This window comes from Perognathus longimembris, chromosome 24, assembly GCF_023159225.1.
Source record: "Perognathus longimembris pacificus isolate PPM17 chromosome 24, ASM2315922v1, whole genome shotgun sequence".
In the NCBI taxonomy this organism is placed as follows: Eukaryota; Metazoa; Chordata; class Mammalia; order Rodentia; family Heteromyidae; genus Perognathus; species Perognathus longimembris.
This window is the reverse complement of record NC_063184.1, coordinates 29,917,734-29,932,584: the sequence shown is the minus strand read 5'-3', so window position 1 is coordinate 29,932,584 and position 14,851 is coordinate 29,917,734. Positions and strand designations below refer to the sequence as shown.

At 37.7% G+C, this 14,851-nt stretch overlaps 1 protein-coding gene across 2 annotated transcripts in view; it reads right to left on the bottom strand.

Annotated features, from left to right (window-relative positions):
- Window positions 1–2,771: 2,771 nt before the first annotated feature.
- Window positions 2,772–14,851, bottom strand: part of Anapc10 (anaphase promoting complex subunit 10) — a 32,280-nt gene continuing 20,200 nt past the window's right edge. For both annotated transcript variants that reach the window (XM_048333838.1, XM_048333837.1), the window contains exon 5: window positions 2,772–3,157. In XM_048333838.1, the coding sequence (XP_048189795.1) occupies window positions 2,927–3,157 (231 nt within the window). In that variant the 3' untranslated portion in view covers window positions 2,772–2,926. The remainder of the gene's footprint in view (window positions 3,158–14,851) is intronic.

The following is a 14,851-nucleotide window of genomic DNA, read 5'->3' as shown; positions in this document are numbered from 1 at the left end:
CTAGTGGCAAGAGTGCTTGCCTCATATACATGGAGCCCTGGGTTCGATTCCCCAGCACCACATATATAGAAAATGGCCAGAAGTGGCGCTGTGGCTCAAGTGGCAGAGTGCTAGCCTTGAGCAAAAAAGAAGCCAGGGACAGTGCTCAGGACCTGAGTCCAAGGCCCAGGACTGGCCAAAAAAAGAAAAAAAAAGAATGGGATTGAAAATCTAGCTACTATCACAAATCAATGTTTCTTTCCACAAGTCTACCTCCTCTGCACTGTCTTCCTCAGTTTCACATTTCCTGAACAGAAAATAAACTCCACTTTCTGTTTTACAGCTCATGCACCAATCAGATCTTACCACCTGCTATTTTCTATTTGGCTGGTCAGACTTAACATTCCCCTAACAGACTATAAACAGCTGGAGAGCATTAGACTTCTCTTGGTTTCCTTATGTCTAACTCAACACCCGAAAACTTGGCACCCAAAACACAATGGAATGACTTAATTCCTTTTAGAGTTGTGCATTTATTAATTATTAATGTTTTGTAACTTGTATAAAGTCCTGTGATTTTCAGTTTTGGTGACAGCATTTCCGTAAATGATTTTCAAAGTGTTATACCTTAGATTACATGTGAAATTGATTTCCGTAAATGATTTTCAAAGTGTTATACCTTAGATTACAAGTGAAATTGAATCTTAATCTTATAATCATATTTTGTGCAATATGAAAAGTGTTTAATTACAAATAAATCAGTGCATTTTCTGTCACTGCTTTAACTGTTACGATATGGCTTTTCCAATCTTCGTTTTCTACTGAGGCTGTATGTAATAAAGACAAGTGGCTCACACTTGTAATCCTAGTTACTCAGGGGGCTCAGATCTGAAGATCGCAGTTCAAAGCCAACCCAGGCATGAGACTCTTGTTTCCAATTAACCACCAGAAAACCAGAAGTCCCACTGTGGCTCAAAGTGGCAGTGTGCTAGCTTTGAGCAAAAGAGCTCAGAGACAGCGCCTAGACCCGAGTTAAAGAACCATGACTGACAAAAATTATTCCGATACTAGCATCTTTTAGGTGATTCCTATTGAAACAGGTGGAATAAGTGATTTTAACCACTTTTATTGAGATATAATTCACATGCAGTCAATGCACAAATTCCCAGTATGTAACTTGATGAATTTGGACAATATACTTGCAAAACCATTTTTACACATAGAATATGAATAATCTTATTTGCCCTCCCGTTCACAGAACAACTTCTATATTTCCTGTTACTTTAGATGTTAGCACTTCCTGTCATTTAAAAAAATGATACCTGTATATGTACTATTTTATTTTAAAAAAAATTTTATTGACAAACTGATGTACAGAGAGGTTACAGTTTCATACATTAGGCAGCTCTGACCTGTAAGCTCTCTCTCTCTCAAAGTGGAGTTTAAACTCAGTGCTTTGTGCTTGCTAGGGAGGCACTCTACCACTTGAGCCAAGCCCATTTGCTTCTGAGTCATTTATCAGACAGGGACTTGAGTTCATGCCCAAGCCAGCCTGGAAAACAGTCTTCCTCTTAATGTTTCACGTGTATCTGAGATAATGGGTACATCCCACCACTCTCAGCTCTTTTTTTAATTGGTTGAGATGAAGTCTCACAAGCTCTTGGAAGGCTGGCCTCTATTAGGCATGATCTCCTGATTGCCACCTCTTGATAGGATTATGCATGTGCTATATCATGTTCAGTTCAGCTTCTTTAGGGATTCACTAATGTTATTTCACATATAAATAGTTCATTCATCTTTAATGCTGAGAAATATTTCATTATATGGATATATCACAATTTCTCTACATTCACCTATTGATCCAGTTTCCAGAACCTTTTGAAGTATAGATTGACCCAACTCTACTCCAAAAATCCGAAAGACTTCAAAACCCGGAGCTCTTGAGTGCTAGCAGGACATCACAAGTAGACAATTCCACATCTAATTTCATGTGACAAGTCATGGTCAAAATGCAGGCACACTATTAACATAGTATAAAAACTATCACCCAACCCCAGGAGATACAGTGCAAAAACAAGTATATGGACTCAAGTATTCATTTTAAAAGATTTCTTAGTAAGAAAAATGTCATATGTTTTCACATTTTTCACAGGCCATATTAACCCCAGGGAATGCTTCAATGTCACATGCAAATCTGAAAGTCTACTATAAATGTATTATCCAAAGTTACTGCTACAAATGGCAGTAAACTATTACAGCAATCTTCAACATAATATTGTTAGGATATGACAACCCTAGGGTTTTAATAAGTATATGATGGAAGTAAATGTGAGATAAGTTGGTGCATTCTTCAAATCAGATTATCTCTTTTCTTTTCAAATGTAGTTTCTTTGAAACAAGTGTTACTCTGTAGTTCAGGCTGGCCTGCAGTTTGTGCTGCTCCTGCCACGCCCCTCCAAGGGCCGGATGATAGGTATTGCCCCACCCCTCTTGGCCACTTTGGTTTTCACAGTTCATTCTGATATTAAAAAAGAAAAACTATCCAGTATTTTAAAAGTGAAATTCTAATATGTAAACAAAATTAACCTTGTCCTATTAAAGATGATATATATTGGCGAAACGTGGTTTTGTTCCAAAATATTAAAAAACCAACCATGTGGTTGATGAAAATGTGTACATCTTGAAAATTTCAAGGAGAACCTAGTTTCCATTCAATCTAAGGAGAAAATATCATGATTAAATAATAATTAAACGATGTAAGCTTTCTTATATGTTAAAGAAAACAGAAACCATTTACACAAAAGCTATTTATTCAAGTTCAAGTGCTTTTAAATGTATACAAAACTACAAAACAACTGATACCTTTTCCCTACAAAGTTATTTGATATGATATGTAAAGTCAGAATAAAACAAAGACCTGCTTAATCTCATTTCTTCTATTTCACAGTCACCTTATTGAACGATACATCATGAAATCAATAGTTGTGCACCTAGGAAATTTACCAATTGAACTTTCTTCCACTGGTGTGTATATTTTAATTTGTCTCATGTGGGTGTCTCTTCCGTTTTGGTGATTGGCTAGGACAGCAATCTGTATCATGAAAGTTCGAGTTGGCTTCTTAAGATTGTCAGTTAGGGGAACATGAATCCAGCCACTTGGTTCCACCAATTCAAGTTGCTGACAAGAAAAAAATGCATGAGATTATGCTTTCACCCAGTGAACAGAACTGACATTAAGTTACAAGTATCACTTTGCTTGCTGAGAAAATGATATGTTAATAGCTATTACCAGTTATAGGCAACTTTACCTGGTTTACTTTCACAATTGCTAATCACTTTATGTAGACAAAAGAACAACAGTCATGGTGTGCACAGAAACCTGTGTAACTTACACAACATGAGAAAGTACATTATCTCAACAGTCTTGACAAACAGGTAACACATTTTGTATGTCAAAATGTAATTTTATAAATATCATACATTTATATAAAGTTGCTTACATATCAAAAGTAGCCAGTGTAGCAAAAAACAGTGAATTACTGCTCTTACAACTGACAAAAGCATCATCTATTTCTCAACTTTCTATGTTCAAAAATATAAAATGTGTGGCTGGGGATATGGCCTAGTGGCAAGAGTGCCTGCCTCGGATACACGAGGCCCTAGGTTCGATTCCCCAGCACCACATATACAGAAAAACAGCCAGAAGCGGCGCTGTGGCTCAAGTGGCAGAGTGCTAGCCTTGAGCGGGAAGAAGCCAGGGACAGTGCTCAGGCCCTGAGTCCAAGGCCCGGGACTGGCCAAAAAAAAACAAATATATATATATATAAAATGTGGCTCTGAGTATGGTAGCACACTGTTGTAATCCCAGTTATGCAATTCAAAAAAAAAAAAAGTGCTTTCCTAACAAGGAAGAGACTCTTAGTTAATATACCAAAAAACCATCATTAACGATGCTATTAGCTGGGTGCTGGTAGCTCATGCCTGTAATCCTAACTACTCAGGACGCTTAGATCTGAAGACCATGATTCGAAGCCAAAACAGGCAGGAAAGTCTGTGTGACTCTTATTTCCAAGTAATCACTAAAAAGCCAGAAGTGAAGGTGGGGCTTAAGTGGTAGAACATCAGCCTGGAACGAGAGACCTAATGGACAGTGCCCAGGCCCTATGTTTAAACCCCAGTTCACTTTCCAAAATAATTCACAACCTCAAAATACCAGGATGAAAGAAAGCCACAGACTGGATTATATGAGCAGCAATAACATTGAAAGGTCTGTTACTCTCCAAATAGTACTTCTCCATTTCGCTGGCATGGCTGTCCAGGAAGCCATCTTGAGGGAGGAGCTGGGCCAAGCCTCATGCTTACCGATCCTAGAGGACACTGGTGTGTGCTAAGTGACGTGCTTGAGGGCTCTGGGCTCCTTCACTGTGGCAGGTCACAAACATTTCCTTCCATAGCCTGGGACGCTGCTCCCAGGCAAGCTTGTTATCCTGTCCAAGGCCCTAAAGCCCAGCACTAACTGGGCCTCCTTATGGAAGTCAGTCCTTTCAGGTATCTGTTTCACTGAAGACGGCATTGAAGACTTGCTCTGCAGGCACACATCCACATCCTTCTCTCAGTCAGCTTATCTAGTTTCTAACAGTGCTTCACCTGCCTCACAGCAGCACCTGGGGACTCACCAGTTACTTTAAACTAGTAGAAGAAATAAATTCAGTGCCACCACAGGCTCCAGCCTTTACTTTCAACATCACAAGCAAGCTTTGCTTTGGCTTTGATCATTGGGGTGCTGAGCAGGATATGGTTCTATGCTCAAGTCTGCAATGCAGGTCACAAAGCTCCTGCACATCTCATAGAGGACTTGCAGAATTTTTGTTCATCTCAATGCTCCTAAAGAAGAAGATCCTTTAGAGCTTTCTTCTGCTCTCGCTCTTCAAGTACATAGCCATGTTGGCATAAGATGTGCCCGGTGAACGGTAACCATCACTGATTTCCCTGCCAAGTGAATCACTCCAATATAGCCTCTACTGGGCAATGTTAAAAGTAAATTTTGGGGCTGGGAATATGGCCTAGTGGCAAGAGTGCTTGCCTCCTACACATGAAGCTCTCGGTTCGATTCCCCAGCACCACATATATGGAAAACGGCCAGAAGGGGCACTGTGGCTCAGGGGGCAGAGTGCTAGCTAGCCTTGAGCAGGAAGAAGCCAGGGATGGTGCTCAGGCCCTGAGTCCAAGGCCCAGGACTGGCCAAAAAAAAAAAAAGTAAATTTTGTGTGCTTAGGAGCCATGATAAATAAAACAAGTCAAAATTAAATTAAGGACAAGAGAAATATGATATAGTCCAGACACACAGTAAATGGGTTGAGAATGCGGCAGAGTATAATCTTCAGTTCTGGAGAAAGAGAAAAAGGATGGAGGGAGGAGAGACTTGGAGGGAAGGACACAAAGAGAGAGAACAGGTATTATTCATATCTTCAGTGACTGGATATATCATGTCCATGAAACAAGAATAGAATGCTATTTTTAAAGACCAAGGAATAAAAAGAGGTCTTAGAAATTTTTAAATATACAAGTAAAAATTTCTTCATGTAATAGAAGTTAATGTCTTACCAAAAAAAAAAAAGAGAGAGAGAGAGAGAAACAGACAGAGAAAAGCAATCACAAAGTTAATACAAGAGGTGAGCTAACAAATGTCAATTCAAAAGAAGCAAACAGAGAAAACAGGAAAAGTATCAAATCTGTGTCTTCCCAGAGCAGAAGTGGTACTGCCCAACTGAGGAAACCCACAACCAACACAAAGGAGGAACAGCGGCTCTATAAGGTCTAGCACCAGGAACTTCAGAGTGTGGAGGACTGAGAGATTATAAAGGCTAATAGAGATAAAATCAGATCACATGCAAAACATGTGATATGAAAAGTGGCCTTGTATTTTTCTATATTTACACTGAAACAATGAGGCAACACAATGTGTTTAAAATTCTGAGAGAAAATGATTTCCAAACTAGAATTCCATACCCAGCCAATTCATGCCTCGAGGGTGAGATTAAAATAGTTTTCGGTCATACAAGCTTTCAACTATTTACCTCCCATGTGGAGGACGAATTCCACCCAAAATGAGGGAATGAACAAGAAAGATGACCTGGGTTTCTGAAACCAAGGATCTACCAAACCAAGAGATATAAAAAAAAAAATTCCCTGGCTGATACTGGAAGATAGCTTTCAAAAGAAGATAGCTATGCCAGTCTGAGCAGCAGACACAGGGAAAAGCTTAGAAATCAAAGAAATGTACTAGAGGAAGGTCTGAGAAAGAAGATGATGCGGGAGGTTGGGGAAACTAAAGAGCTCCCAGTAGATGATAGAGGTGTACCTGAGAGGAAGGAGGCAGAGAAGAAAGGAGGGCTAGCTGAGTGGATACATGGAAGGCCATTGTGCAGATCTAGGCAAAGCTGGACAATGCTACTTACTCATAGACTCAGAAAGGAGCTTCTTTTTAGTGTCCCTGCTGTGCTCAATCATTGGCTAGAAGTGAGACCCCAACTAAAAATAACTAGTGTCACTAAGTGCCAATGGCTCATGCCTGTAATCCTAGCTACTCAGGAGGCTGAGCTTTGAGGGTTGTGGTTCAAAGTCAGCCAGGGCAGGAAAGTCCATGAGACTCTTATCTCCAATTAATAATAATAATAAAAATAAGTCAGAAGTGGTGCTGTGGCTCAAGTGGTAGGAGATAAGGGACAGTGCCCAAGCCCAGAGTTCAAGCCCCAAGTCTGGCAGAAAAGAAAAAAGACCCCCAAAAGTAGCATAACCTCTGTATAACTATTGTAAGCTAATGAAAATAACCAGTGCAAAAAGGGCTGTAAGAGTGGCTCAGCAGTAGAGTGCTCGCCTAGCAAGTACAAGATCATCAGTTCAAACCATAGCACCACAAAAGGAGAGGGAGAAAGAGGAAGGGGGGGGGGGAGGAGGGGAAGGAGAAGGAGGAGTAGAAGAGAAGTCACAGCAGCCTACATTTTGAGAAATGTGCCCAAAGCATGCACTAGAGAAAAGCTAGCCTCTTCAACAAATGATGTTAGGAAAACTGGATTACTTACATGTAGAAGACTGAAACTAGATCTCTATCTCTTGATTTGTACAAAAATCAATTATGAATGGGTCAAAAACTATAACATAATACCTGGGACTTGAAATAACTACAGGAAAATACTTGAAGATATATGCATAAGCGACCACGTTCTAAATAGATGTCCAGTAGCTCAGGAAATAAAACCAAGAACCTGACACACAGAATTGCAGCAAACCAAAAAGTTTATGCACATTAAGGTAATCAATTATCAAAATGGAGAGAACCTACAATCTTTGACAAGTATTCACCAGACAAGGGATTAATATCCAGAATACATAAAAAGCTAAAAACAAAACAAAATCCACCGAAAGAACAGATGATCCAATCAACAAGTGGGGCAGATGTAGTTAGTAGTTCACAGAAGATGTACAAATGACTAATGAATAAAGAAATACTCACTATCAAGGAAATATAAATTAAAAATACACAAGATTCTATTTTCCACCTCACTCCCCCCATTCAGAATGGCAATCATCAAGGAAACAACAGATGCTGACAAACACATAAGGGAAAAAGGAACTCATATATACTATTGGTGGTAAGGTAAAGTAGTTCATCCAGTGGAGAAATTAGTATGGAACTTCTTCAAAAAGCTAAAGACATGGCTACTATATATGATCTGGCTATTCTCCTGCATGCATACCCAAAGGAGTCAAAGTCAGCATAGAGTAGAGATATGTGCACACCCATAGTTACTGAATCACTCACTGAATCAGCCTACGTGATCATCAATGCATGAATGGATAAGTAAAATGCTACATATATTAGTAATGGAATAGTAATCAACCATAATAAACAATGAAATTACGTCACTTGCTGAAAATTGCATGGAAGTTGAGATCATCATACTAAGTCAAAGAAACCAGATTGAGGGAGACAGATATCACACGCCTCCCTCGTGAGGGAAAAACAAGACAGACCACATGTGATCATCAGAGCATCAAAACAGGCATTGTACTTCCCAACATTTGTAACAAAAACTATGAGGTCATGTAGAATGTGTTTAAAATTATGAGGAAAAATTATTCCCAAACTAGAATTCTAAACTCAGCCAAGTGAGGGGGTTCTTAGTGGAAGGTATCACAAACCTTTGGAAATAACGGATAAAGAGCCAGTTGCTGTGTTGGCACTGGTGGAAGTGCAGATCTCTCGAAGGCACAGGGATAAAGTTAGTGGGCACTGTTTAGGACTGGATGAAAAGACATCCATTAATGAAGATTGCCTACACAAGTTTTCTCGCTTTATGATATCCTTTTTTATGAAACAATAGTTAATGGTGATTAATATCCCTGGAGCACTTAGGCCTTGCCAGGCATTGTTTTATCTCAGTCTTGCAAAAGCCCTAGAGAAGTACACTATTTTAACCTTCATTTTAAATGTAGGAAATGTAAGGCACAGAGAATCTTGACTGAGCAAGGTTCAAGTTATGTGGCACAGCTAGAATTCAAACCCCAGAGGATGAATCCGAAGCCTGTGCTCTTAGATCCTTATCAACTTAAAGAAACATATAGAAGTGGCACTGTGGCTCAAAGTGGTAGAGTGCTATCCTTGAGCAAAAGAGCTCAGGGACAGTGCCAAGGCCCTGAGTTCAAGCCCCAAGGCCGACCAAAAAAAAAAAAAGAAACATATGTATGTCCAACTGTTTTACCTAATTAAGATAGTCAATTTCATGAGATTATATAGCAAGGCATACTACAGGATGCTATAAAAACATCCGTTTTCTAAGCTTTGCTGCTTTTGACTACCATGTGTCACGTGCTTACTGGACATGGATTCAAACATCTTAACACAACATCTCTAATTTACAGCAGAGGTCCACAGAGTTTATTTAATTAGCCTAAGGCTCACCTCCATGGTAAAGGACAAGGGCTAATATTTCTAAGTAATTCCCCTGCAACCCCCCTGATCATCGCAAAGGTAGTAGTCTTCAAATACACCTATCTGGAATAAGTATAAGATAACAACATATTCAGAAGATTAGCACAAGTGAGTATACACTAACAGCTCAAAAAGCCACAATCCTGTAAAGGCCTTAAAGAGAGGCAGAACAATATTGTAGGAGACCAGGAAGAAAACAAGAAATGACTTCAATTGTGTCAGAATTCTGTTTTATATTAGTTACTGTACATAGAATGAAGCATGGCAAGGAAAACAAAAGTTTGTACACATCTAAGCAGAAATGTAAACCTGATATACACCTTCAGTTTTAAATATGTGAATGTAAACAAAACACTCCCAAATAATAGGTTTTCAAAACAAGTAAAATAACTCCTCACACACTTTGCTTATGAGATTCTATGATTTGTCCTAGTTCCATAATTCATATATAACATGTCTGGATTATAAAATACAAAAGGCCAAAACAATTCCCTTCCATAAGTTTTCAGCCAAATCTAGATTACTTGTTTAAGAAAAAAGTGCAAGAATTCAAAATAAATATTCTGGAGTGAGACATAACTAATTTATTTTACAAGAATGTTAAAAATATTAACTCTACTACTATATGGCATAGATGATATGAAGTTCAACTACATATTGATGTATGAATACCATCATTTTGAGAAGAAAAAAAAAAGTTAACTTCTTCCCAAAATCCCAAGCAGTAACAAGTGAGCAGAAAAAGCAAAGGCATTTTTTGTTCTAGTCCACAGTACCAACAAACAGCCCAGTGGGGACGTGGCAGTGTGCCAGGTTGCCCTGTGAGCAATTAGGCTTCCTGGCAATCAAGAAGCGGGCCTCCTGGAACACCCCTCCCCCACCCTTCAGAAAACTGCCATGTGAAGGACTTGATGGTTTCATTTCCCCTTCCCCAAGCCATATGGGAGATACATTTTGTTTAAATGACAATCTTTCTATCCTCTAGACTGAAAAAAGGGTACAACAACTAATAAGATGTGTATCAAGCAGAATAAGTGAAGGACTAGTAAGCATCATTGTCCATCAGACCTACTACTAACTAGAACTTAATATCGTATACAGTAACCTCACTGGAATAATCAGAAGAAAAAAAGATGCATAAAATGACTATGAAATGTAAAGGTATGCTTTAATTGATCAAGAAACTCAAAGGTAAATTGAAAGTAAAATGCTAGTTTCGGTGAAGATGTCTAAATTTATTCTTTTACATCTAAGGGGTAAGAAAAGGATATTGAGTGATTCCAACAAATCTTTAAGAGAGATTAATTAATTTCATATTTTAATGCTTCATGGATCTAAATGGAGGGTAAGACTATTAATACATTGGACCTCATTTTGCAAATTTGCTGCTACATCCAATATGATACTCTAAGTTAATAGTAAAAAAAAAATGAAGTACATAAGATTTTTAAAAAATGAAAACTTCTGAGGGCCATGCTTCCTAATATAGTTCTTGATTAGGAGGTTATACAGGGTTCACTGAAAAAAGATCTAACTAAAAAACAGTATTACCAAAGGCCAAGATATTTATCAATCTCAATTTTAAATGAAACCCAGGACACAAGACATTTCTGGGCACGTAGCTAAGACATACTTTAACTACAAATAAAGCGGAGAATATATCTTAAAATTTGAGAATATATCTTAAAATTAATACTGAATTATCCATTAGCCTATGTATCTTCAACAAATGTTCATTGCTTCTTTTAAATCTTCTCATTTAAAATTTTTCATTGTTTTATGGTGTACACAAGAAAACCATTCTTCTAGCTTTTCATGTGCCAATGACAAGAATGTAATGTAATTCCATGACAATGTATCCTATATACAGAAATCCTTACAAACATAGAGATATATAGAGATATATAGATTACAAAATTTAGAGATCAATACTCTCCCTACAGTCAGAAGACGGTCTTTAACCAGGAAGAACTGATTTTATTAAAAAAAAAAAAAAAGATTTGTGCACAGCAGACACTGATGGTCTCATGAGACACTGCAGACAGCCCAGCAGGACATTTTCTGGGTGTTTTGGATTATGCTTTGGAGGTGCTGGCATAATGGAATTTCAATATCATAACTGCTTATTTCTGTGTGTATCTTTAAAATAACAGGTAGAGAAAGAAAAATTAAGTACAAAATAGCAAAATAAAGTGTTTTTAATTCTTCTTTCCAAACGATGTAATTTATAACCATTACACAAATAGAGAAGAAGCACAAAGGGGAGGGGGTAAAGTAATGTTCCAAAGGTTCAGTTTACAAGGACCTCACACAAAGGTTTTTTTTTTTTCTCTGTAACTCTTACTAGAAACAGTATTATTTGCTAAAAATGCTCTAGCTGGGGCTGGGGATATAGCCTAGTGGCAAGAGTGCCTGCCTCGGATACACGAGGCCCTAGGTTCGATTCCCCAGCACCACATATACAGAAAACGGCCAGAAGCGGCGCTGTGGCTCAAGTGGCAGAGTGCTAGCCTTGAGCGGGAAGAAGCCAGGGACAGTGCTCAGGCCCTGAGTCCAAGGCCCAGGACTGGCCAAAAAAAAAAAAAAAAAAAAAACAAAAATGCTCTAGCTGCCAAGAGCTATGGTCCATCTAAAAAGCAAAATGCTTAGGAAAGAAATAGTGTTAATACAAAAAATAGAAAGCGAGAGTTTAGTATACAAATTTCTGTAAAACCCATTAAAAATAAGATGAAAATTTGATTTTGAACTCTTTATCACTAAAAGTAATAATAGATGAAATGCTAAAATACACAGTACTGTATTAAAACAATACAAAGTAATGAAATTTCAAACTTTCTAATTAAGCCTCTTCTTTTTCTTTTTTTGTTAAGTTATTGGGAATTCAACACTAGTCTCGGTTCACATGATAGAACAATGGGAAAATTTTCCGAGTGGTTGAACACTAACCCTGACAAGTGTGGAGAGCCAACTACAATACATTACATGGTAGCATAACCTGCCACCCACGTTGCTGAGAACGGCTTTCAAGCACACGCACTGCACTGGAAAACCACAAAATCCCTCACTACACATTGTCTTTCTTATTCTAGGTGAAACACATCATCGATTCTTTCCGTTACAAATCATGTTTTATCACTATTTTGAAGCTCATTTACAATTTGCCGTTTTCTGACAACGCAAAAGATGTCTTTTTTGAAAAAGAAAATGAAACAGAAAAGTTTTCTATCTCCCTCCTAGAAGATGACAAATGACATATGATTTTGCAGCACAAGTTCTCATAGATTATGGGGGAGGGGGGTGTCCGGATGACCTAAAATGAGTTCTAAGATGAAATTTTAATCTCTTTCTTACTTTTCAGAAAATGACTCATTGCGATAATGATTTCCAATGACTACCAGGTACTAAAGGCTGTGTGTGACACAAAATAAGGAAGGAAAATAAAAGGAAATAAAAATTAGGAAAATAAAAATCAAAGATCTTGCATTTTCAGACATTCAAAGATACTAATTTTGGAGATGAAGATGGTTTAAATCATTCCTCTGTAGCATTTTGTCAGATTAATCCCCCTGCACATTCTCCTATGCTTCCTATTTCCTTCCCCCCAATGCTGGTCCATCATGACCCACACCTCTACCCACATATGGCTATCAGAACCACAGCACCCCAAAAGAGAAACAGGATAAAACAGTTTCCTCTGAAGTTTTCATTTGCAATGTTGTTAGTAAAGACAATTTTGTTTCTAAATGTTTCTACTAGAAGGACCAGGTCAATTAATTCTAAGAACTATTTATTAGTCTTCCTGCCTGATAGCTTGGTGGGTACCAAAGTGAGACCCCTTATAAGTGATAACTGAACACAGCCAGTTAACCCCAGAATCATAATACTATTTGTCATCCAATGAAAATTTATAGTTCGTTTAATAACTTACAAAATTATAATATTTTCCCCAACTTGGTGATATTTTATCTGATAGAAATCCTACATTTATCCCAAATTGATTTATAAATTAAGATATGTAAGTTTCATAGAGTAATTTTTATTTCATGTAAGTTTATCATAAAAAATGATGTTTTCTGAAAGCATTAATCAGCTCTTATGCCTATGTTTTCTTATATGTTTACACAACTAAGTAAGCCACACGAGAGCCATTGATTATAGTACCCAGTGGTCTATTCAGATTTCTCCTCAAGGTGCAGAAAGCACAAGGAGTTTCCAGGACACTGATAGAAAGACAAATTTGTTATTTTACCTCAAATATCGTAAAAAAAAAAACAAAAAACCTTTAATCTGTTAAATACTATTTATTTTTAAATAACATATAAGAAATCCAGATGCCAGAGACTCACACCGTGTAATCTTAGATACATAAGAGGCTGAGATATGAAGATTGAGGTTCAAAGCCAGCCACAGTAGGAAAGCCCGTGAGACTCTTATTTCCAGTTAACCAGCAAAAAGCCAGAAGTAGATCTGTGGCTCAAGTGGTGGAGTGCTAGCCTTGAGCAAAGAAGCCCAGGCTCTGAGTCAAGTTTCAGTACCAGTAGACACATGCGTGCGCACACACACACATAAAAATTTTGTATTAAATGAATGTCTGCTGTGTGACATGCAATATAGACAAGTCTTTCTACTTTTACCTTACCTCAGGAATCCAGCGAGATCAAATATGAGAATAATAAGGTTTCAGAGGAGTCACGGCTAGAACATGGCAAAGGTAAGACTGAAACCAGATCTGTCTAGTTCGCCAAACTGTGACCTCTCAACCTCACTTGGTCAGCTCTCGGTATCACTGCGCATCAATAGGTGTGAGGTGTCAATTTCTTTGTGAAATATGACATTTTCGTGTCCATAATTTTTAACCATCTGATTTTAACGAGCTAAATAAACTAACATATGTCCTAGCAAAAATTATATTATGCTTACCTATGCCTTTGTTTATAAACTTTTTAAATTTCTATGCCACACTGATGTAAATAAAAACCAAATCATTATAGAGGCACACTGACCGTTTCCAAAAATTGTTACTACTTCTCCACCCTCACTCCACTTCACTCGCTGCTTTGTATGACATCTGGAAAAACACTTGTGCAATTAGGAGAGATAGGCAGAACTTTTTTTTCAAACTACTGGCTTGGCTAAAAGTCTTGGCAGTGAATTTTAATGTGAATAAAGCACTTTTTTAAATGCTCGATTATAGCTACCCCCTTACTCTATAAATTTGTTTCTGTAGCTATTTACACTAAAACAGAAAACGTGTAAGGGCTTAGAAGTAAAATCCAAAGTCATCTATATTAAGTCAGCTTTGCTTATTTTTAAAATAAGTCAAATGAAATGAGAATAAATTCCCAAAGCATAAAATATTTCAAAGTGTCCAAAAAGTGGTAAACATTATGATGAGACAGACATGAGTCTGAATATGCATTAATAGATTTTATAGATTAGATTGTAACAGAATGTTTAAAATTGCCCACTTACCCCTTTATACATGCTGCAAAACAATAATGCCACTGATATCAGAGTCAATGGATTCGATCTATCTAATCCAACACCCATGGAAAATTCATTAACTTAAAAAAATAGACAAGCCATAGGAGATGTATTCCCTGTTCAACTGTGGACACTTGACCTTGAAAGGCCAAATCTCAACATAAAGAAAGATCAGCAACAGAAGTGTTTCATACTTAGATCTACTACTAAGGGACTGAACCCGCTCTCCTTCACTAAAGCATACCTTAATGTACATAGGGCACCTGTACTCTAACAATTCTCACCTTGCGTAATCACGTACTAGTAGGAAGCATTCAATGAAAGGAGAAAGTGTGGAGGACACAAACATACTGGCTGAGAATCTACTATGTATTAGGTATATGGTAGAAAGTTTTA